The sequence below is a fragment of the Oncorhynchus masou genome, unplaced genomic scaffold (genome assembly GCF_036934945.1).
Source record: "Oncorhynchus masou masou isolate Uvic2021 unplaced genomic scaffold, UVic_Omas_1.1 unplaced_scaffold_929, whole genome shotgun sequence".
NCBI classification, from domain to species: domain Eukaryota; kingdom Metazoa; phylum Chordata; class Actinopteri; order Salmoniformes; family Salmonidae; genus Oncorhynchus; species Oncorhynchus masou.
In genome coordinates, this window is record NW_027015772.1 from 228,335 (window position 1) to 250,436 (window position 22,102).

Sequence of the window (22,102 nt, forward strand, 5' to 3'; positions counted from 1 at the left end):
CTCATGTACTTCACTGGGAATATGAGAGAGGAGAATAATGAGTAAGCTTTTTCACAACCTGTCTAGAGGCTGGCTTCTCTCATGTACTTCACTGGGAATATGAGAGAGGAGAATAATGAGTAAGCTTTTTCACAACCTGTCTAGAGGCTGGCTTCCCACATGTAGGTCACTGGACCAACAAGACAAAGGAATCATTTACTATGTTTTCATTAGCAGAGAGGTCTTTACTGCTGTTATGTTTGGTGAGGATAGTGTTAAGAGTCCGTGCCAACGTTACTTCAGTAGAGCTACTAGTGGTCCAGATCTACTAGTGGTCCAGGTCTATTAGTGGTCCAGTTCTATTAGTGGTCCAGTTCTATTAGTGGTCCAGTTCTACTAGTGGTCCAGGTCTATTAGTGGTCCAGTTCTACTAGTGGTCCAGTTCTGTTATACAGGTCTACTAGTGGTCCAGTTCTATTAGTGGTCCAGATCTACTAGTGGTCCAGTTCTACTAGTGGTCCAGTTCTGTTATACAGGTCTACTAGTGGTCCAGTTCTATTAGTGGTCCAGATCTACTAGTGGTCCAGGTCTATTAGTGGTCCAGTTCTATTAGTGGTCCAGTTCTATTAGTGGTCCAGTTCTACTAGTGGTCCAGGTCTATTAGTAGTCCAGTTCTATTAGTGGTCCAGTTCTATTAGTGGTCCAGTTCTACTAGTGGTCCAGTTCTATTAGTGGTCCAGTTCTATTAGCGGTCCAGTTCTATTAGTGGTCCAGTTCTACTAGTGGTCCAGTTCTGTTATACAGGTCTACTAGTGGTCCAGTTCTATTAGTGGTCCAGTTCTATTAGTGGTCCAGTTCTATTAGCGGTCCAGTTCTATTAGTGGTCCAGTTCTATTAGCGGTCCAGTTCTACTAGTGGTCCAGTTCTACTAGTGGTCCAGTTCTGTTATACAGGTCTACTAGTGGTCCAGTTCTATTAGTGGTCCAGTTCTATTAGTAGTCCAGTTCTATTAGTAGTCCAGTTCTATTATACAGGTCTACTAGTGGTCCAGTTCTACTAGTGGTCCAGTTCTACTAGTGGTCCAGTTCTACTAGTCGTCCAGTTCTATTAGTCGTCCAGTTCTATTAGTGGTCCAGTTCTATTATACAGGTCTATTAGTGGTCCAGTTCTACTAGTGGTCCAGTTCTACTAGTGGTCCAGTTCTACTAGTCGTCCAGTTCTATTAGTCGTCCAGTTCTATTAGTGGTCCAGTTCTATTATACAGGTCTATTAGTGGTCCAGTTCTATTAGTAGTCCAGTTCTATTATACAGGTCTATTAGTGGTCCAGTTCTATTAGTGGTCCAGTTCTATTATACAGGTCTATTAGTGGTCCAGTTCTACTAGTGGTCCAGTTCTACTAGTGGTCCAGTTCTATTAGTGGTACAGTTCTATTATACAGTACTATTAGTGGTCCAGCTCTACTAGTGGTCCAGTTCTATTAGTGGTCCAGTTCTATTAGTAGTCCAGTTCTACTAGTGGTCCAGTTCTACTAGTGGTCCAGTTCTATTAGTGGTCCAGTTCTACTAGTGGTCCAGTTCTATTAGTGGTCCAGTTCTATTAGTGGTCCAGTTCTATTATACAGGTCTACTAGTGGTCCAGTTCTACTAGTGGTCCAGTTCTATTAGTGGTCCAGTTCTATTAGTGGTCCAGTTCTACTAGTGGTCCAGTTCTATTAGTGGTCCAGTTCTACTAGTGATCCAGTTCTATTAATGGTCTAGTTCTACTAGTGGTCCAGTTCTACTAGTGGTCCAGTTCTATTAGTGGTCCAGTTCTATTATACAGGTCTACTAGTGGTCCAGTTCTACTAGTGGTCCAGTTCTACTAGTGGTCCAGTTCTATTAGTGGTCCAGTTCTACTAGTGGTCCAGTTCTATTAGTGGTCCAGTTCTATTATACAGGTCTACTAGTGGTCCAGTTCTACTAGTGGTCCAGTTCTACTAGTGGTCCAGTTCTACTAGTGGTCCAGTTCTATTATACAGGTCTACTAGTGGTCCAGTTCTATTAGTGGTCCAGTTCTATTATACAGTTCTATTAAATCAAATCAAATCACATTTTATTTGTCACATACACATGGTTAGCAGATGTTAATGCGAGTGTAGCGAAATGCTTGTGCTTCTAGTTCCGACAATGCAGTAATAACCAACAAGTAATCTAACTAACAATTCCAAAACTACTTATACACAAGTGTAAGGGGATAAAGAATATGTACATAAAGATATATGAATGAGTGATGGTACAGAGCAGCATAGGCAAGATACAGTAGATGGTATCGAGTACAGTATAAACATATGAGATGAGTATGTAAACAAAGTGGCATAGTTAAAGTGGCTAGTGATACATGTATTACATAAAGATGCAGTAGATGATATAGAGTACAGTATATACGTATACATACAGTGCCTTGCGAAAGTATTCGGCCCCCTTGAACTTTGCGACCTTTTGCCACATTTCAGGCTTCAAACATAAAGATATAAAACTGTATTTTTTGTGAAGAATCAACAACAAGTGGGACACAATCATGAAGTGGAACGACATTTATTGAATATTTCAAACTTTTTTAACAAATCAAAAACTGAAAAATTGGGCGTTCAGAGGCCTAATCCGACCAAAGACCACAACTCTGGGACATGGGATTCATTAGTCATTTGGTGGCTACACAGTTTCATAGACACAATCTGTGAATCACGTTAAATCCACAGCATTGATCACGAGTCACAGTAGACATGAATAACATAGCTATTATTACCCTGCTATAAACAAAATGTATCAGACTGTATGTTAGTTTAAATTACAGGGCCATGTGAACAACACTGATGTCACCCATTTACTCACTGTAAAAGGCAGGGATCTGCTTCCACCAACAGTGATCAGTCTGACTGCATTACATCAATCTCTAAAGAGAAGTAATATATTACAGAAATATATTAGGTTTTAACAGTTTATATTCCTAAACTATGGACCTCTATGTGTATCAGCTGATCAACAGTTCTGGCATTCACTGTTCCTATTACATCAATCCAAGGGGAAGGTTTCAGAGGATAACATGACAAAGATGTACTGAAAAGGTGTACAAACACGACACAGGAGGTTGGTGAATCCTTAATTGGGGAGGACGGGGCTCGTGGTAATGACTGGAGTGGAATGGTATCAAATATATCAGACACATGGTTTCCATGGTTTCCAGGTGTTTGACACCATTCCATTCACTCCGTTCTGGACGTTATTATGAGCCGTTGTCCTCTCAGCAACCACCTGCAGTGTAGAACATAAAGCATGTTATTATGAGCTGTCCTCCCCTCAGAAACCTCCCCTGAAACACGAGTACAGGCCCTGTTCTATAAGGAATGAAGTAAAGAAACCTCCCTGAAACACGAGTACAGGCCCTGTTCTTTAAGGAACGAAGTAAAGAAACCTCCCCTGAAACACGAGTACAGGCCCTGTTCTTTAAGGAACGAAGTAAAGAAACCTCCCCTGAAACACGAGTACAGGCCCTGTTCTTTAAGGAACAAAGTAAAGAAACCTCCCCTGAAACACAAGTACAGGCCCTGTTCTATAAGGAACAAAGTAAAGAAACCTCCCCTGAAACACGAGTACCAGGCCCTGTTCTTTAAGGAACGAAGTAAAGAAACCTCCCCTGAAACACGAGTACCAGGCCCTGTTCTATAAGGAACGAAGTAAAGAAACCTCCCCTGAAACACGAGTACAGGCCCTGTTCTTTAAGGAACGAAGTAGAAACCTCCCCTGAAACACGAGTACAGGCCCTGTTCTATAAGGAACGAAGTAAAGAAACCTCCCCTGAAACACGAGTACCAGGCCCTGTTCTTTAAGGAACGAAGTAGAAACCTCCCTTGAAACACGAGTACAGGCCCTGTTCTTTAAGGAACGAAGTACAGAAACCTCCCCTGAAACACGAGTACAGGCCCTGTTCTTTAAGGAACGAAGTAGAAACCTCCCCTGAAACACGAGTACAGGCCCTGTTCTTTAAGGAACGAAGTAAAGAAACCTCCCCTGAAACACGAGTACAGGCCCTGTTCTTTAAGGAACGATGTAAAGAAACCTCCCCTGAAACACGAGTACAGGCCCTGTTCTTTAAGGAACGAAGTAGAAACCTCCCCGGAAACACGAGTACAGGCCCTGTTCTTTAAGGAACGAAGGAGAATAAGTACAGAAAGGTATCAACATCGAACAGAAGCGTAAGACCATCATTATGCATAGATGCTGACAGATCTGGCATACAAATAGGCCTACCTCTGCAAGGGCAGGGTATGAAGTAGTCTAACGGGAATTCCTTGCTGAAGCCCTTTCATCTAATCCTCACGCTTATGTTGTAGTTGTGGTGTCATTAGTTCAGGCGCCAGCGGGATGCTTTCAGAGTGAGGTCATACACAGAACTCGGAGTATTCCTCTCTCTCTCGTTCACATATCGCTCCAATCTACTGGTTCTGCTCTCTCCTTCCTACTGGTTCTGCTCTCTCCTGTCTACTGGTTCTGCTCTCTCCTGTCTACTGGTTCTGCTCTCTCCTGTCTACTGGTTCTGCTCTCTCCTGTCTACTGGTTCTGCTCTCTCCTTCCTACTGGTTCTGCTCTCTCCTGTCTACTGGTTCTGCTCTCTCCTGTCTACTGGTTCTGCTCTCTCCTGTCTACTGGTTCTGCTCTTTCCTGTCTACTGGTTCTGCTCTCTCCTGTCTACTGGTTCTGCGCTCTCCTTCCTACTGGTTCTGCTCTCTCCTATCTACTGGTTCTGCTCTCTCCTTCCTACTGGTTCTCTCTCCTTCTTTCTGCTTCTCTCTCCTTCCTACTGGTTGTCTCTATATTGCTGCCACTTTTATAAACACTTATAAACACTCACTATCACCCTGTCTGTTGGCTTTGGCTCGCTATGTTATGTTCTCCACTGTGTTCTCTGTGTGTGTGTGTGTGTGTGTGTGTGTGTGTGTGTGTGTGTGTGTGTGTGTGTGTGTGTGTGTGTGTGTGTGTGTGTGTGTGTGTGTGTGTGTGTGTGTGAGTGCGTGCGTGCGTGCGTGCGTGCGTGTGTGTCTGTCAACACATTTAGAAACTCAACTAAACCAATATCCTGGAAACTGTCAATAACCAGAATCATTAGAATCTGTACCTGTGTGTTCTCAACTCTGTTCCAAAATAGAAATGTTCCATTTTAGTAGAGGGGAAAATAAAAGTAGGCTGGGGTCCATTATGTTTATTGCTATGCCTAGGAGTCTGTACTTCCTGCCTAGGAGTCTGTACTTCCTGCCTAGGAGTCTGTAATTCCTGCCTTGGAGTCTGTACTTCCTGTGGGGATTGTTTGTCACGCCCTGGCCATAGAGAGGCTTTTTATTCTCTATTTTGGTTAGGCCAGGGTGTGACTAGGGTGGGCATTCTATGTTCTTTTTTCTATGTTTTTGTTGTTTTTGGCCGGGTATGGTTCTCAATCAGGGACAGCTGTCTGTCGTTGTCTGATCGAGAACCATACTTAGGTAGCCTGTTCCCACCTGTGTTTGTGGGTAGTTGTTTTCTGTTTCGTGTATTGCACCTTGCAGAACTGTTCGTTTGTTGTTTTTGTTCAAGTTTTCGTATTTATTAAACGTATTATGAATACTTACCACGCTGCACCTTGGTCCTCTTCTCCTTCTCCCGACGACATCCGTTACAAAACTACCCACCACCAAAGGACCAAGCAGCGTGTAATGGACTCCTGGACATGGGAGGAAATATTGGACGGAAGGGACCCTGGGCACAGCCGGGAGAGTATCGCCGTCCGAAAGAGGAGCTGGAGGCAGCTCGAGTGGCGCGGCGACACTACGAGGAATTGGCTCGAGGTAACGTGCACGAGAGGCAGCCCCAGAATTATTTGGAGGGGGCACACGGGGAGATTTGCGGAGTCAGGTAGGAGACCTGAGCCAACTCCCCGTGCTTACCGTGGCGAGAGAGTGACCGGGCAGGCACCATGACCGGGCAGGCACCGTGTTATGTGGTGAAGTGCACGGTGTCCCCAGCGCGCATGCATAGCCCGGTGCTCTACATCGCAGCTCCTCGAATCGGACGGGCTAGAGTGGGCATCGAGCCAGGAGGGACCATCTGGTCTCCAGTGCGTCTCCTCGGCCCGGGTTATACGGCACCAGCCCTACGCACGGTGTCCCCGGTTCGCCAGCACAGCCCAGTGCGGCCTGTTCCAACTCTCCACACTTGCCTGGCTACAGGGGGGATCCAGCCAGGACAGGTTGTGCAGGCTCGTTGCTCGAGACCTCCAGTGCGTCTCCTCGGCCCGGGTTATACGGCACCAGCCCTACGCACGGTGTCCCCGGTTCGCCAGCACAGCCCAGTGCGGCCTGTTCCAACTCTCCACACTTGCCTGGCTACAGGGGGGATCCAGCCAGGACAGGTTGTGCAGGCTCGTTGCTCGAGACCTCCAGTGCGCCTCCACGGCCCAGTGCATCCGGTGCCTCGGCCATGGAGGAGGCCGCCTGTATGTCTCCCCAGCCTGGTGAGTCCAGTGCCTGCTCCCAGAACCAAGTCTCCCTCCTGTCCGGCGCCGCCAGAGTCACCCGTCACTCCGGAGCCGCCAGAGTCGCAGCCCCTCAGTCCAGAGGCGCCCTTCAGTCCAGAGGCGCAGCCCCTCAGTCCAGAGGCGCCCGTCACTCCGGAGCCGCCAGAGTCGCAGCCCCTCAGTCCAGAGGCGCCCTTCAGTCCAGAGGCGCAGCCCCTCAGTCCAGAGGCGCCCTTCAGTCCAGAGGCGCAGCCCCTCAGTCTAGAGGCGCCCGTCACTCCGGAGCCGCCAGAATCGCAGCCCCTCAGTCCAGAGGCTCCCCTCAGTCCAGAGGCGCCCTTCAGTCCAGTGGCGCCCGCTGCGAGGGTCCCCAGAGGCGCCACCTGAGTGGGCCAAGACTGAGGTGGAGCGGGGTCCACGTCCCACACCCGAGCCGCCGCGGTAAAGAAGGCCCATCCGGACCCTCCCCTTTAGAGTCAGGTTTTGCGGTCGGAGTCTGCACCTTTGGGGGGGGGGTACTGTCACGCCCTGGCCATAGAGAGGCTTTTATTCTCTATTTTGGTTAGGCCAGGGTGTAACTAGGATGGGCATTATATGTTATTTTTTCTATGTTTTTGTCTGTGGTTGTCTCTGATTGAGAACCATACTTAGGTAGCTCTTGCCCACGTGGGTTTTGTGGGTAGTTGTTTTCTGTTTCGTGTATTGCACCTTGCAGAACTGTTCGTTTGTTGTTTTTGTTCAGGTTTTCGTATTTATTAAACATATTATGAATACTTAGCACGCTGCACCTTGGTCCTCTTCTCCTTCTCCCGACGACATTCGTTACATCGTTTTTGCTACAAAAGACATGAGCTCAAACTGAATCTGAATAATTAACTTACAAGATTTTCTTTTTAAAAATGAATGTATTTACAAAATATAGCAGGAGAGAATAATGACTGCATTGAAATAGAAATGACATCTAAAAATGTATCATGGTTTGGTCGTGTTCTTACTCATCCACCACATTGTCCTGTTAATGCATGTGGTTTGGGCAGTACGTCTCTAGTCCAGCCTGCTTTTTCGTAGAAAAACGGTCCGAATGAGCTTTCTGAATGATTCAACGTCACCATAGAAACCCAGCTGGTAGAAACCCCAAGTCATTGAGAGAATCTCAACCTAATGGTTGGGTGCAAGTCATTTCTTCTTCAGTTATTATCCATACAATGGAAGCCATTATAGAAGCCAGCATGTCTCTGAATGCTGAAATAACATTACATCTATCTGCCCTATTGTCAGGTGTGATAATAACCAAGTCTTTGTGTTGTCAGCCTGTTAACTCGACACAGCCATTAGAGCTAGTTACATGTATTAACATGGGAACAGAATGGAGAGCTTTGTTAGCTGCTCTTATTGAGCCGAGAGAAGAAAATGGCTAATGAGACTTTATGAGACTTTAATTGCAGAAGACAATGGAACTCTTTTTTTACCTCCTCTGAATGGGCAGGTAGATTCTGCTACAGAATAAAACACCTTGTACAGAATACACAGAGGTCTACAAGGTATCTTTTCCCCCTCTGTCGCCTGAAAAGGTCTGATGTTATCAAAGCAAGAACAGGTACTTGAACGCCCGGTTAAATGGACGACAGTTTATATCAACTTTAGCAGAAATATTTGTAACGACCGTTTGGTGGAAGAAGGTGAGGACCAAGATGCAGCGTGGGAAAGTCTTCATGTTTTTAAAACCGTAATGAACACTGAACAAAACAAATGAAACGACAAAAACGAACAGTCCTGTGTGGTGCTGAAAAAACCCTAAACAGAAAATAATCACCCACAAATCAAGGGTGAAAACAGGCTGCCTAAGTATGGTTCTCAATCGGGGACAATGATTGACAGCTGGACAATATTCAAATAATGAATTCAGTCAAAGAATCAAACAGTAAATTCACAGAGTGGATAACAGGAGTGTTGAGAAACATGATTTATAAACTGTACTAGGGCCAGGAGTAGATGGTTCACTCTGTCATCACAGCTTGTGTGTGTGTGTGTGTGTGTGTGTGTGTGTGTGTGTGTGTGTGTGTGTGTGTGTGTGTGTGTGTGTGTGTGTGTGTGTGTGTGTGTGTGTGTGTGTGTGTGGCCTCACTACTACTAACAGCTGGTGTAGTCATGAGAGCTTCTCTGATGACACAACAATCAGTCAACTTGCAGAGAGCGTTGTAGTCCTGACTGCCTGCTGATCTCACGCACACGCACGCACACACACACACACACACACACACACACACACACACACACACACACACACACACACACACACACCACACACAAACACACACACACACACACACACACACACACACACACACACACACACACACACACACACACACACACACACACACACACACACACACACACACACAAACACACACACACACACACACCACACACAAACACACACACAGGTGAATGTGATGACAGCCAGGCAGTAGACAGTAGAGGCTCAATGAGACACACACACAGAGAGGTGAATTTTGATGACAGCCACGCAGTAGACAGTAGAGACTCAATGAGAGGTCACTTCAGCACTAGAGACTACCACAAATGTTTACAACCTGTGTATTACACAGGATATAACATCATTGTGTGTGTGTGTGTGTGTGTGTGTGTGTGTGTGTGTGTGTGTGTGTGTGTGTGTGTGTGTGTGTGTGTGTGTGTGTGTGTGTGTGTGTGTGTGTGTGTGTGTGTGTGTGTGTGTGTGTGTGTGTGTGTGTGTGTGTGTAATACAAACAATGTACCTTTTCTAGAAAATGATATTGACATTGTGATGTAACAACTGTTTGTCCGCCTTTAAGTCAAGGACTTCCCTACTGGGAAGAGGTGTAGTGAAGTTTCAACTGAGAGAGAAGCTGAAACACGGGAGTCCTCTGAGTATTACAGTAAAGCACAAATCAGCTGTTTCCTCATCTTCACTCCATTTCCTCTGACCACAACTCAGCTTCTCAAGTACAATACTGTATATCATACGCGGTGTACTCAAAGGCATACATTGTAATCATGTTGTAGTCATTGCTGTACATTATCCCCATGTTTCATTCATAATTCACAAACATAGAACATGCTACAGTGTGTACATATTGTTATTAGCTCTTCAGAACAGTCTTTACACACACACATGACACGTTGAATGTCTGGAGTGAGAGAACTCTCAGGAGCACAATGCATTCCAACCAGAGGAGGCTGGTGGGGGGAGCTGTAGGAGGACAGGCTCATTGTAATGGCTGGAATGAAATGCATGGAATGGAGTCAAACATGTGTTTTCCATATGTTTGATATCGTTCCAATAGTTCCATTCCAGCGATGACAATGAGGCCGCCCTCCTATAGCTCCTCCCACTAGCCTCCTCTGACTCCAACCCCGTACTGTCTTTGAGCTTATCATTACAGCAGTCCTCTGCTCTACCCTGCTGGGACCCTACTTCCTTCTGCTGAACTGTAATAACCCTGCTCTGAGTGTGTGTGTGTGTGTGTGTGTGTGTGTGTGTGTGTGTGTGTGTGTGTGTGTGTGTGTGTGTGTGTGTGTGTGTGTGTGTGTGTGTGTGTGTGTGTGTGTGTGTGTGTGTGTGTGTGTGTGTGTGTGTCACTGTAATAACCCTGTTCTCTCAGGGGAAGGTCACACTGTTTATACAGGCTTTATGTTGTCTAGTTACTGGTCATAGAGTGAGGTAGAGGTTGTTTATGTTGTCTGGTTACAGAGTGAGGTAGAGGTTGTTTATGTTGTCTGGTTACATAGTGAGGTAGAGGTTGTTTATGTTGTCTGGTTACAGAGTGAGGTAGAGGTTGTTTATGTTGTCTGGTTACATAGTGAGGTAGAGGTTGTTTATGTTGTCTGGTTATAGAGTGAGGTAGAGGTTGTTTATGTTGTCTGGTTACATAGTGAGGTAGAGTTTGTTTATGTTGTCTGGTTACATAGTGAGGTAGAGGTTGTTTATGTTGTCTGGTTACATAGTGAGGTAGAGTTTGTTTATGTTGTCTGGTTACATAGTGAGGTAGAGGTTGTTTATGTTGTCTGGTTATATAGTGAGGTAGAGGTTGTTTATGTTGTCTGGTTACAGAGTGAGGTAGAGGTTGTTTATGTTGTCTGGTTACATAGTGAGGTAGAGGTTGTTTATGTTGTCTGGTTAAGGAGTGAGGTAGAGGTTGTTTATGTTGTCTGGTTACAGAGTGAGGTAGAGGTTGTTTATGTTGCCTGGTTACTGGTTACATAGTGAGGTAGAGGTTGTTTATGTTGTCTGGTTACAGAGTGAGGTAGAGGTTGTTTATGTTGTCTGGTTACATAGTGAGGTAGAGGTTGTTTATGTTGTCTGGTTACATAGTGAGGTAGAGGTTGTTTATGTTGTCTGGTTACATAGTGAGGTAGAGGTTGTTTATGTTGTCTGGTTACAGAGTGAGGTAGAGGTTGTTTATGTTGTCTGGTTACATAGTGAGGTAGAGGTTGTTTATGTTGTCTGGTTACATAGTGAGGTAGAGGTTGTTTATGTTGTCTGGTTACATAGTGAGGTAGAGGTTGTTTATGTTGTCTGGTTACATAGTGAGGTAGAGGTTGTTTATGTTGTCTGGTTACATAGTGAGGTAGAGGTTGTTTATGTTGTCTGGTTACATAGTGAGGTAGAGGTTGTTTATGTTGTCTGGTTACATAGTGAGGTAGAGGTTGTTTATGTTGTCTGGTTACAGAGTGAGGTAGAGGTTGTTTATGTTGTCTGGTTACATAGTGAGGTAGAGGTTGTTTATGTTGTCTGGTTACATAGTGGGGTAGAGGTTGTTTATGTTGTCTGGTTACAGAGTGAGGTAGAGGTTGTTTCTTGTATTCTTGGATGCATAGAAATGTGAAATGGTGACATTTTTTATTATGTGCGTGCGTGCGTGCGTGTGTGCGTGCGTGCGTGTGTGTGTGTGTGCATGCGTGCCAGCCAGCCTGTGTTGTTTTGGGCAAAACTTGATATTACACTCCCAGTCCTGTGATGTACGATTCCCAAGGTTGGATGATAAAGATTTCCTCAGAAATTCAAAGTATTTGATTTTGCAACATGGAGAGGGAGTCACCTAAATATTTATCAACAAGGGACATAATATTATTTCCTTATTCTGTAAACTGTTGACGTTGCTGATAGGCCTGTTGAAAACATGTATTTTAGCAGGTGAAAAAGTTTTGTTTTATAGCAATATATAATGCTCCATGGCCTTTCTAGGGAGTTTTTCCTAGCCAACGTGCTTCTACAACTGCATTGCTTGCTGTTTGGGGTTTTAGGCTGGGTTTCTGTACAGCACTTTGTGATCAGCTGATGTACGAAGAGCTATATAAATACATTTGATTTGATTTGATCTATAAATCAGGCAGAGAGTTGATAGTTGGTTGTTACCATGGTAATTCCAATATTGTTTGTTTAAAAATATTTATGCAATAATACACCTCAGGGGGGTGTGGTATATGTCCAATATACCACGACTACGGGCTGTGTCCAGGCACCTCTGGGGTATATAACCAATATACCACGACTAAGGGCTGTATCCAGGCACCTCTGGGGTATATAACCAATATACCACGACTAAGGGCTGTGTCCAGGCACCTCTGGGGTATATAACCAATATACCACGACTACGGGCTGTGTCCAGGCACCTCTGGGGTATATAACCAATATACCACGACTACGGGTCCTGTGTGGCTCAGTCGGTAGAGCATGGCGCTTGCAACGCCAAGCGTCGTGGGTTCGATTCCCGCTAGGGCCACCTATATGTAAAAGTAGTGGCCCCAGCCGACCTGTAAGTCGCTTTGGACAAAAGCGTCTGCTAAATGGGATATATATATATATATACGGGCTGTGTCCAGGCACCTCTGGGGTATATAACCAATATACCACGACTAAGGGCTGTGTCCAGGCACCTCTGGGGTATATAACCAATATACCACGACTAAGGGCTGTGTCCAGGCACCTCTGGGGTATATAACCAATATACCACGACTACGGGCTGTGTCCAGGCACTCCACTGTCGTGCTTAACAACAGCCCTTAGCCGTGGTATATTGGCCATATACCACGACTAAGGGCTGTGTCCAGGCACTCCACTATCGTGCTTAACAACAGCCCTTAGCCGTGGGATATTGGCCATATACCACACCCCCTCGTGCATTATTGCTTAATTTGAGAACTTTCCAGACCATGAGTGGTCTTGTTGCACTACATGTAATGAGAACATGAATAAGAGGTCATTATGGTAGAGCTCACCCTGCTCATTCCTGATTTGAGTGGACCAAATCTCCAAACACATCTTTTAGGAATCACAGTTTCGAGATAAATAATCTTTAAAGTCACGGAAGGCTATTGCAAGAAACAACCTTAGAATTTTTCAGTTAATCTGCATTATTGCCCCAAAAAAATGTAACACTATTTTGGAGTTTCAAATAGGCATCATTTTGCCCCGGCATTGAGCCGACATGGAAATTAATAATATTTAAAGTATTTAGAAAATCGAAGAAGAAAAAAAAAATGTTTGTTTGTGGACCCAGCTGACAGAGGTTGATCACTCATATGTTTGAGAGCAGAAATATTAATGTGCGTAATTCCTCTGGCAGCCTGCATTTAGATTTGAGGATGCCCCTGGGCCCCCACACTTCACCAAGAAAGAATGTATCGAACGACAGTTGGTCCCGTTCCGTTCTTACCTTCTAGCGTCACCTCTCTCCCGGCTCGTTTGAGCCCCTGCACCGCCTCGTCATGCGTAGCGTCCCGCAGGTTCACACCGTTCACCGACAGGATCGCGTCACCGACATACAAGGCTTGGGTTTGATCCGCAGCCAGACCTTTGAAGATCTTACTAATAAGTATCGGCATTTTATTCTCCTTTCCTCCCTTTATGCTGATGCCGAGTCCTCCGACCTCTTGCTTCATTACTTTCACATGTCTTTTTGTGTTTGCGATCGCCTCAGGGACTTGCTCGTGTGAATCCGTGAAAGCTGTCCTCCCCGCAGTTTTCGGACTGTTTGTGTGATCCGGGTGAGTCGCGTTGCACCCGTAAGATCCATTGGTGATGCCGTTTAGGGTCACATTCTCTCCCAGGTCCTCGCAACTCAACGTTAGAGCTTCTTCGTTCAAGTTGGCCAAAACATTGTGCCATCGGTCCCTCACTAAAACCTCCAAAAATCCACTTTTTTGTACTCCGTTCCTCGAAATTACTGTAGCTACCGCCATCTTTGAAGCATTCTTAAAATGCCATGTGATTAAAACTCAAATAGGACTTTACCCCCGAACTTCTCAGCATGGCTTTCCAATAGTTCAGCAACTTCAGCTAACGGCTCTTTTTTTGGCAACATAACCTCGTCCCTGCTCCAACAGCCCATATCCTCTTTGGGTGGAGCAAACTCGAAGGGCAATCCCACTAAGCAAATCACATTTCTATCCACACAGAACACTGCCGAGAGCTGTGCTTAAGTTCAAATGACACCAACGTAAATGTAGAGCGTCATACCTTATTACAGCCGTATTACATACATTAATACCACCCTTTGACAAACATTACCAGGCATGCTTGGTTTTATTCAGACGGCGACCCGTGTAAAGGAATGCCTCAGTGTTGGGACAGTTGGAACTTTGGAGGTGTCCGCTTGTCGATTTTTGCCTGTCCCGCTCTCTCTCTTGTGCGGCCCATGCAGCGTGCCAGGTGCGCACGGTTCGCTCGGCTTCGGCAGCGGATTTGTTGTGGGGGTTAAACACAAAACTTGCATTAAAAAATGTGAAGTCGTATTTCCTAACATCTCACGGACTAGATGCACTTTCAATGGTCAATACACGTGTAAAATAGCCTATAATAACCTAATAATCTACAAATATGCATTATTATAGGCACATTGGGAATGAGCATATTCTATGAGTTATTTGTAATGGATCATATTCTAGGCGTGGTGGTTACATTTTTCCAACGATAAACGATGAGAACTTTACAGAAATATGTAAACGCCATCTGAAACACGATGAGAGAACGTTACAGATATATGTAAACGCCAATCTGAAACACGATGAGAGAACGTTACAGAAGTACTGTATGTTAGCGCCATCTGATGGTGGAGAGAGAACCGGCGTAGCCCTGATGCCTGTCACAATATACAGTCTATAGTCCTGCTGCCTGTCACAATATACAGTCTATAGTCCTGCTGCCTGTCACAATATACAGTCTATACTCCTGCTGTCTGTCACAATATACAGTCTATAGTACTGATGCTTGTCACAATATACAGTCTATAGTCCTGCTGCCTGTCACAATATACAGTCTATAGTCCTGCTGTCTGTCACAATATACAGTCTATAGTCCTGCTGCCTGTCACAATATACAGTCTATACTCCTGCTGTCTGTCACAATATACAGTCTATACTCCTGCTGTCTGTCACAATATACAGTCTATAGTCCTGCTGTCTGTCACAATATACAGTCTATAGTCCTGCTGTCTGTCACAATATACAGTCTATAGTCCTGCTGCCTGTCACAATATGCAGTCTATACTCCTGCTGTCTGTCACAATATACAGTCTATACTCCTGCTGTCTGTCACAATATACATTCTATAGTCCTGCTGTCTGTCACGATATATACAGTCTATAGTCCTGCTGTCTGTCACAATATACAGTCTATAGTCCTGCTGTCTGTCACAATATACAGTCTATAGTCATTCTGTCTGTCACAATATACAGTCTATAGTCCTGCTGTCTGTCACAATATACAGTCTATAGTCCTGCTGCCTGTCACAATATACAGTCTATACTCCTGCTGTCTGTCACAATATACAGTCTATACTCCTGCTGTCTGTCACAATATACAGTCTATAGTCCTGCTGTCTGTCACAATATACAGTCTATAGTCCTGCTGTCTGTCACAATATACAGTCTATAGTCCTGCTGCCTGTCACAATATACAGTCTATACTCCCGCTGTCTGTCACAATATACAGTCTATAGTCCTGCTGCCTGTCACAATATACAGTCTATAGTCCTGCTGTCTGTCACAATATACAGTCTATAGTCCTGCTGTCTGTCACAATATACAGTCTATAGTCCTGCTGTCTGTCACAATATACAGTCTATACTCCTGCTGTCTGTCACAATATACAGTCTATAGTCCTGCTGCCTGTCACAATATACAGTCTATAGTCCTGCTGTCTGTCACAATATACAGTCTATAGTCCTGCTGTCTGTCACAATATACAGTCTATAGTCCTGCTGTCTGTCACAATATACAGCCTATAGTCCTGCTGTCTGTCACAATATACAGTCTATACTCCTGCTGCCTGTCACAATATACAGTCTATAGTCCTGCTGCCTGTCACAATATACAGTCTATAGTCCTGCTGTCTGTCACAATATGCAGTATATACTCCTGCTGCCTGTCACAATATACAGTCTATAGTCCTGCTGTCTGTCACAATATGCAGTATATAAGTTTCCTGAGCAAAAATGTAAAAAATAAAATAAAATATTAGTAAAAAAATTAATGTTGGACATAAAACTGTAAAAACACCAGCAAATCAGATCCAAGTGATTTTAATTTCTGAAGTATTCCCATGCATAGTAGAGACATATATGTGATTGTACACGAGTGTAAGCAGGGTTTGAAATGTTTTAGTAAAATATTGTATCTGTTTGGGCTTCTTGTGGTCAATTTGGAGTCTACAAATGATGTGTAATTATGTTCTGGCACCCTGGCCATCCGCTCTAGTTGATGATTGGTTGAATCTAGTTGATGATTGGTTGAATCTAGTTGATGATTGGTTGAATCTAGTTGATGATTGGCTGAATCTAGTTGATGACTGGCTGAATCTAGTTGATGATTGGCTGAATCTAGTTGATGATTGGCTAAATCTAGTTGATGATTGGCTGAATCTAGTTGATGATTGTTTGCATGTAGTTGATGATTGGCTGAATCTAGTTGATGTTTGGCTGAATCTAGTTGATGTTTGGCTGAATCTAGTTGATGTTTGGCTGAATCTAGTTGATATTTGGCTGAATCTAGTTGATGATTGTTTGAATGTAGTTGATGATTGTTTGAATGTAGTTGATGATTGGCTGAATCTAGTTGATGTTTGGCTGAATCTAGTTGATGATTGTTTGAATGTAGTTGATGATTGGCTGAATCTAGTTGATGTTTGGCTGAATCTAGTTGATGATTGTTTGAATGTAGTTGATGATTGGCTGAATCTAGTTGATATTTGGCTGAATCTAGTTGATGATTGTTTGAATGTAGTTGATGATTGGCTGAATCTAGTTGATGTTTGGCTGAATCTAGTTGATGATTGGCTGAATCTAGTTGATGATTGTTTGAATGTAGTTGATGATTGGCTGAATCTAGTTGATGTTTGGCTGAATCTAGTTGATGATTGGCTGAATCTAGTTAATGATTGTTTGAATGTAGTTGATGATTGGCTGAATCTAGTTGATGTTTGGCTGAATCTAGTTGATGATTGTTTGAATGTAGTTGATGATTGGCTGAATCTAGTTGATGTTTGGCTGAATCTAGTTGATGATTGTTTGAATGTAGTTGATGATTGGCTGAATCTAGTTGATATTTGGCTGAATCTAGTTGATGATTGTTTGAATGTAGTTGATGATTGGCTGAATCTAGTTGATGTTTGGCTGAATCTAGTTGATGATTGGCTGAATCTAGTTGATGATTGTTTGAATGTAGTTGATGATTGGCTGAATCTAGTTGATGTTTGGCTGAATCTAGTTAATGATTGTTTGAATGTAGTTGATGATTGGCTGAATCTAGTTGATGATTGTTTGAATGTAGTTGATGATTGTTTGAATGTAGTTGATGATTGGCTGGATCTAGTTGATGTTTGGCTGAATCTAGTTGATGATTGTTTGAATGTAGTTGATGATTGGCTGAATCTAGTTGATGTTTGGCTGAATCTAGTTGATGATTGTTTGAATGTAGTTGATGATTGGCTGAATCTAGTTGATATTTGGCTGAATCTAGTTGATGATTGTTTGAATGTAGTTGATGATTGGCTGAATCTAGTTGATGTTTGGCTGAATCTAGTTGATGATTGGCTGAATCTAGTTGATGATTGTTTGAATGTAGTTGATGATTGGCTGAATCTAGTTGATGTTTGGCTGAATCTAGTTGATGATTGGCTGAATCTAGTTAATGATTGTTTGAATGTAGTTGATGATTGGCTGAATCTAGTTGATGATTGGCTGAATCTAGTTGATGATTGGCTAAATCTAGTTGATGATTGGCTGAATCTAGTTGATGATTGTTTGAATGTAGTTGATGATTGGCTGAATCTAGTTGATGTTTGGCTGAATCTAGTTGATGATTGGCTGAATCTAGTTAATGATTGTTTGAATGTAGTTGATGATTGGCTGAATCTAGTTGATGATTGGCTGAATCTAGTTGATGATTGGCTAAATCTAGTTGATGATTGGCTGAATCTAGTTGATGATTGTTTGAATGTAGTTGATGATTGTTTGAATGTAGTTGATGATTGGCTGAATCTAGTTGATGACTGGCTGAATCTAGTTGATGATTGGCTGAATCTAGTTGATGATTGGCTGAATCTAGTTGATGTTTGGCTGAATCTAGTTGATGTTTGGCTGAATCTAGTTGATGATTGTTTGAATGTAGTTGATGATTGGCTGAATCTAGTTGATGTTTGGCTGAATCTAGTTGATGATTGGCTGAATCTAGTTAATGATTGTCTGAATCTAGTTGATGACTGGCTGAATCTAGTTGATGATTGGCTGAATCTAGTTGATGACTGGCTGAATCTAGTTGATGATTGGCTGAATCTAGTTGATGATTGGTTGAATCTAGTTGATGATTGGCTGAATGTAGTTGATGATTGTTTGAATGTAGTTGATGATTGGCTGAATCTAGTTGATGACTGGCTGAATCTAGTTGATGTTTGGCTGAATCTAGTTGATGATTGGCTGAATCTAGTTGATGATTGGCTGAATCTAGTTGATGATTGGCTGAATCTAGTTGATGATTGTCTGAATCTAGTTGATGACTGGCTGAATCTAGTTGATGTTTGGCTGAATCTAGTTGATGACTGGCTGAATCTAGTTGATGATTGGCTGAATCTAGTTGATGACTGGCTGAATCTAGTTGATGATTGGCTGAATCTAGTTGATGATTGGCTGAATCTAGTTGATGATTGTCTGAATCTAGTTGATGATTGGCTGAATCTAGTTGATGTTTGGCTGAATCTAGTTGATGACTGGCTGAATCTAGTTGATGATTGGCTGAATCTAGTTGATGATTGGTTGAATCTAGTTGATGATTGGCTGAATGTAGTTGATTGTTTGAATGTAGTTGATGATTGGCTGAATCTAGTTGATGACTGGCTGAATGTAGTTGATGATTGGCTGAATCTAGTTGATGATTGTTTGAATCTAGTTGATGATTGGCTGAATCTAGTTGATGATTGGCTGAATCTAGTTGATGTTTGGCTGAATCTAGTTGATGATTGGCTGAATCTAGTTGATGATTGGCTGAATGTAGTTGATGATTGGCTGAATCTAGTTGATGTTTGGCTGAATCTAGTTGATGACTGGCTGAATCTAGTTGATGACTGGCTGAATCTAGTTGATGATTGGCTGAATCTAGTTGATGATTGGCTGAATGTAGTTGATGATTGGCTAAATCTAGTTGATGACTGGCTGAATGTAGTTGATGATTGGCTAAATCTAGTTGATGTTTGGCTGAATCTAGTTGATGACTGGCTGAATCTAGTTGATGACTGGCTGAATCTAGTTGATGATTGGCTGAATCTAGTTGATGATTGGCTGAATGTAGTTGATGATTGGCTAAATCTAGTTGATGACTGGCTGAATATAGTTGATGATTGGCTAAATCTAGTTGATGTTTGGCTGAATCTAGTTGATGTTTGGCTGAATCTAGTTGATGATTGGCTGAATCTAGTTGATGATTGGCTGAATCTAGTTAATGATTGTTTGAATGTAGTTGATGATTGGCTGAATCTATTTGATGATTGGCTGAATCTAGTTGATGACTGGCTGAATCTAGTTGATGACTGGCTGAATCTAGTTGATGATTGGCTGAATCTAGTTGATGATTGGCTGAATCTAGTTGATGACTGGCTGAATCTAGTTGATGATTGGCTGAATCTAGTTGATGTTTGGCTGAATCTAGTTGATGACTGGCTGAATCTAGTTGATGACTGGCTGAATCTAGTTGATGATTGGCTGAATCTAGTTGATGATTGGCTGAATCTAGTTGATGTTTGGCTGAATCTAGTTGATGATTGGCTGAATCTAGTTGATGTTTGGCTGAATCTAGTTGATGACTGGCTGAATCTAGTTGATGATTGGCTGAATCTAGTTGATGATTGGCTGAATCTAGTTGATGACTGGCTGAATGTAGTTGATGATTGGCTGAATCTAGTTGATGATTGTTTGAATCTAGTTGATGATTGGCTGAATCTAGTTGATGATTGGCTGAATCTAGTTGATGATTGGCTGAATCTAGTTGATGTTTGGCTGAATCTAGTTGATGATTGGCTGAATCTAGTTGATGATTGGCTGAATGTAGTTGATGATTGGCTGAATCTAGTTGATGTTTGGCTGAATCTAGTTGATGACTGGCTGAATCTAGTTAATGACTGGCTGAATCTAGTTGATGATTGGCTGAATCTAGTTGATGATTGGCTGAATCTAGTTGATGATTGGCTGAATCTAGTTGATGATTGGCTGAATCTAGTTGATGATTGGTTGAATCTAGTTGATGATTGGCTGAATCTAGTTGATGATTGGCTGAATCTAGTTGATGATTGGCTGAATCTAGTTGATGACTGGCTGAATCTAGTTGATGTTTGGCTGAATCTAGTTGATGACTGGCTGAATCTAGTTGATGACTGGCTGAATCTAGTTGATGTTTGGCTGAATCTAGTTGATGACTGGCTGAATCTAGTTGATGACTGGCTGAATCTAGTTGATGACTGGCTGAATCTAGTTGATGACTGGCTGAATCTAGTTGATGACTGGCTGAATGTAGTTGATGACTGGCTGAATCTAGTTGATGACTGGCTGAATCTAGTTGATGACTGGCTGAATCTAGTTGATGACTGGCTGAATCTAGTTGATGACTGGCTGAATCTAGTTGATGACTGGCTGAATCTAGTTGATGATTGGCTGAATCTAGTTGATGACTGGCTGAATCTAGTTGATGACTGGCTGAATCTAGTTGATGACTGGCTGAATCTAGTTGATGACTGGCTGAATCTAGTTGATGATTGGCTGAATCTAGTTGATGACTGGCTGAATCTAGTTGATGACTGGCTGAATCTAGTTGATGACTGGCTGAATCTAGTTGATGATTGGCTGAATCTAGTTGATGACTGGCTGAATCTAGTTGATGACTGGCTGAATCTAGTTGATGACTGGCTGAATCTAGTTGATGACTGGCTGAATCTAGTTGATGATTGGCTGAATCTAGTTGATGACTGGCTGAATCTAGTTGATGATTGGCTGAATCTAGTTGATGATTGGCTGAATCTAGTTGATGACTGGCTGAATCTAGTTGATGACTGGCTGCATCTAGTTGATGATCCCTGGTCTATAGCTAATCTTTTCTCTGCGTCTTTCAATATTTATAGGCCTGTTTCTGAAAATCAATCTTCATTTGTTTCTTTGCATAATATCAAAACAGTTTTTCCTCCTCCTCTGGTGTGTTGGGTAAAAGAGAGCGTTCTTTCTGCCCTGGGAATAGAGAACAGAAATATACACATCTGATCTGCTCAGGAAAAAAATGTCATACTTTTGAGATCAGGCTAAATAAATCTATCCCAGAGTAAAGTCTACCGAGCCCTTTCTATGGGGGAAGCCGAAACTACAGCACAGTTCCTATTTAGTGCACTCTTTTTGACCAGGGCATATAGGGTTCTGGTCAGAAGTAGTGCACTATAGGGAATAGGGTGCTATTTCCTGTTTCCTAAAGCTCTGTTTATTTTATTTTTTTATTTCACCTTTATTTAACCAGGTAGGCTAGTTGAGAACAAGTTCTCGTTTGCAACTGCGACCTGGCCAAGATGAAGCATAGCGGTGTGAACAGACAACACAGAGTTACACATGGAGTAAACAATTAACAAGTCAATAACACAGTAGAAAAAAAGGGGAGTCTATATACATTGTGTGCAAAAGGCATGAGGAGGTAGGCAAATAATTACAATTTTGCAGATTAACACTGGAGTGATAAATGATCAGATGGTCATGTACAGGTAGAGCTATTGGTGTGCAAAAGAGCAGAAAAATAAAATAAATAAATAAAAACAGTATGGGGATGAGGTAGGTGAAAATGGGTGGGCTATTTACCAATAGACTATGTACAGCTGCAGCGATCGGTTAGCTGCTCAGATAGCAGATGTTTGAAGTTGGTGAGGGAGATAAAAGTTTCCAACTTCAGGGATTTTTGCAATTCGTTCCAGTCACAGGCAGCAGAGTACTGGAACGAAAGGCGGCCAAATGAGGTGTTGGCTTTAGGGATGATCAGTAAGATACACCTGCTGGCGCTTGTGCTACGGATGGGTTTTGCCATCGTGACCAGTGAACTGAGA

The 22,102-nt window shown here is 42.9% G+C and overlaps 1 protein-coding gene across 3 annotated transcripts in view; it reads right to left on the bottom strand.

Annotated features, from left to right (window-relative positions):
* The window catches only part of LOC135538188 (beta-1-syntrophin-like), a 108,432-nt gene extending 94,268 nt beyond the window's left edge, over nucleotides 1-14,164 (bottom strand). Inside the window, exon 1 of one of the 3 annotated variants that reach the window (XM_064964153.1) lies at nucleotides 13,204-14,161. In XM_064964153.1, the coding sequence (XP_064820225.1) occupies nucleotides 13,204-13,729 (526 nt within the window). In that variant the 5' untranslated portion in view covers nucleotides 13,730-14,161. Of the gene's footprint in view, nucleotides 1-13,203 lie in introns of all 3 variants that reach the window. The other 2 variants (XM_064964152.1, XM_064964154.1) reach the window with 2 other exon arrangements.
* Nucleotides 14,165-22,102: the final 7,938 nt, after the last annotated feature.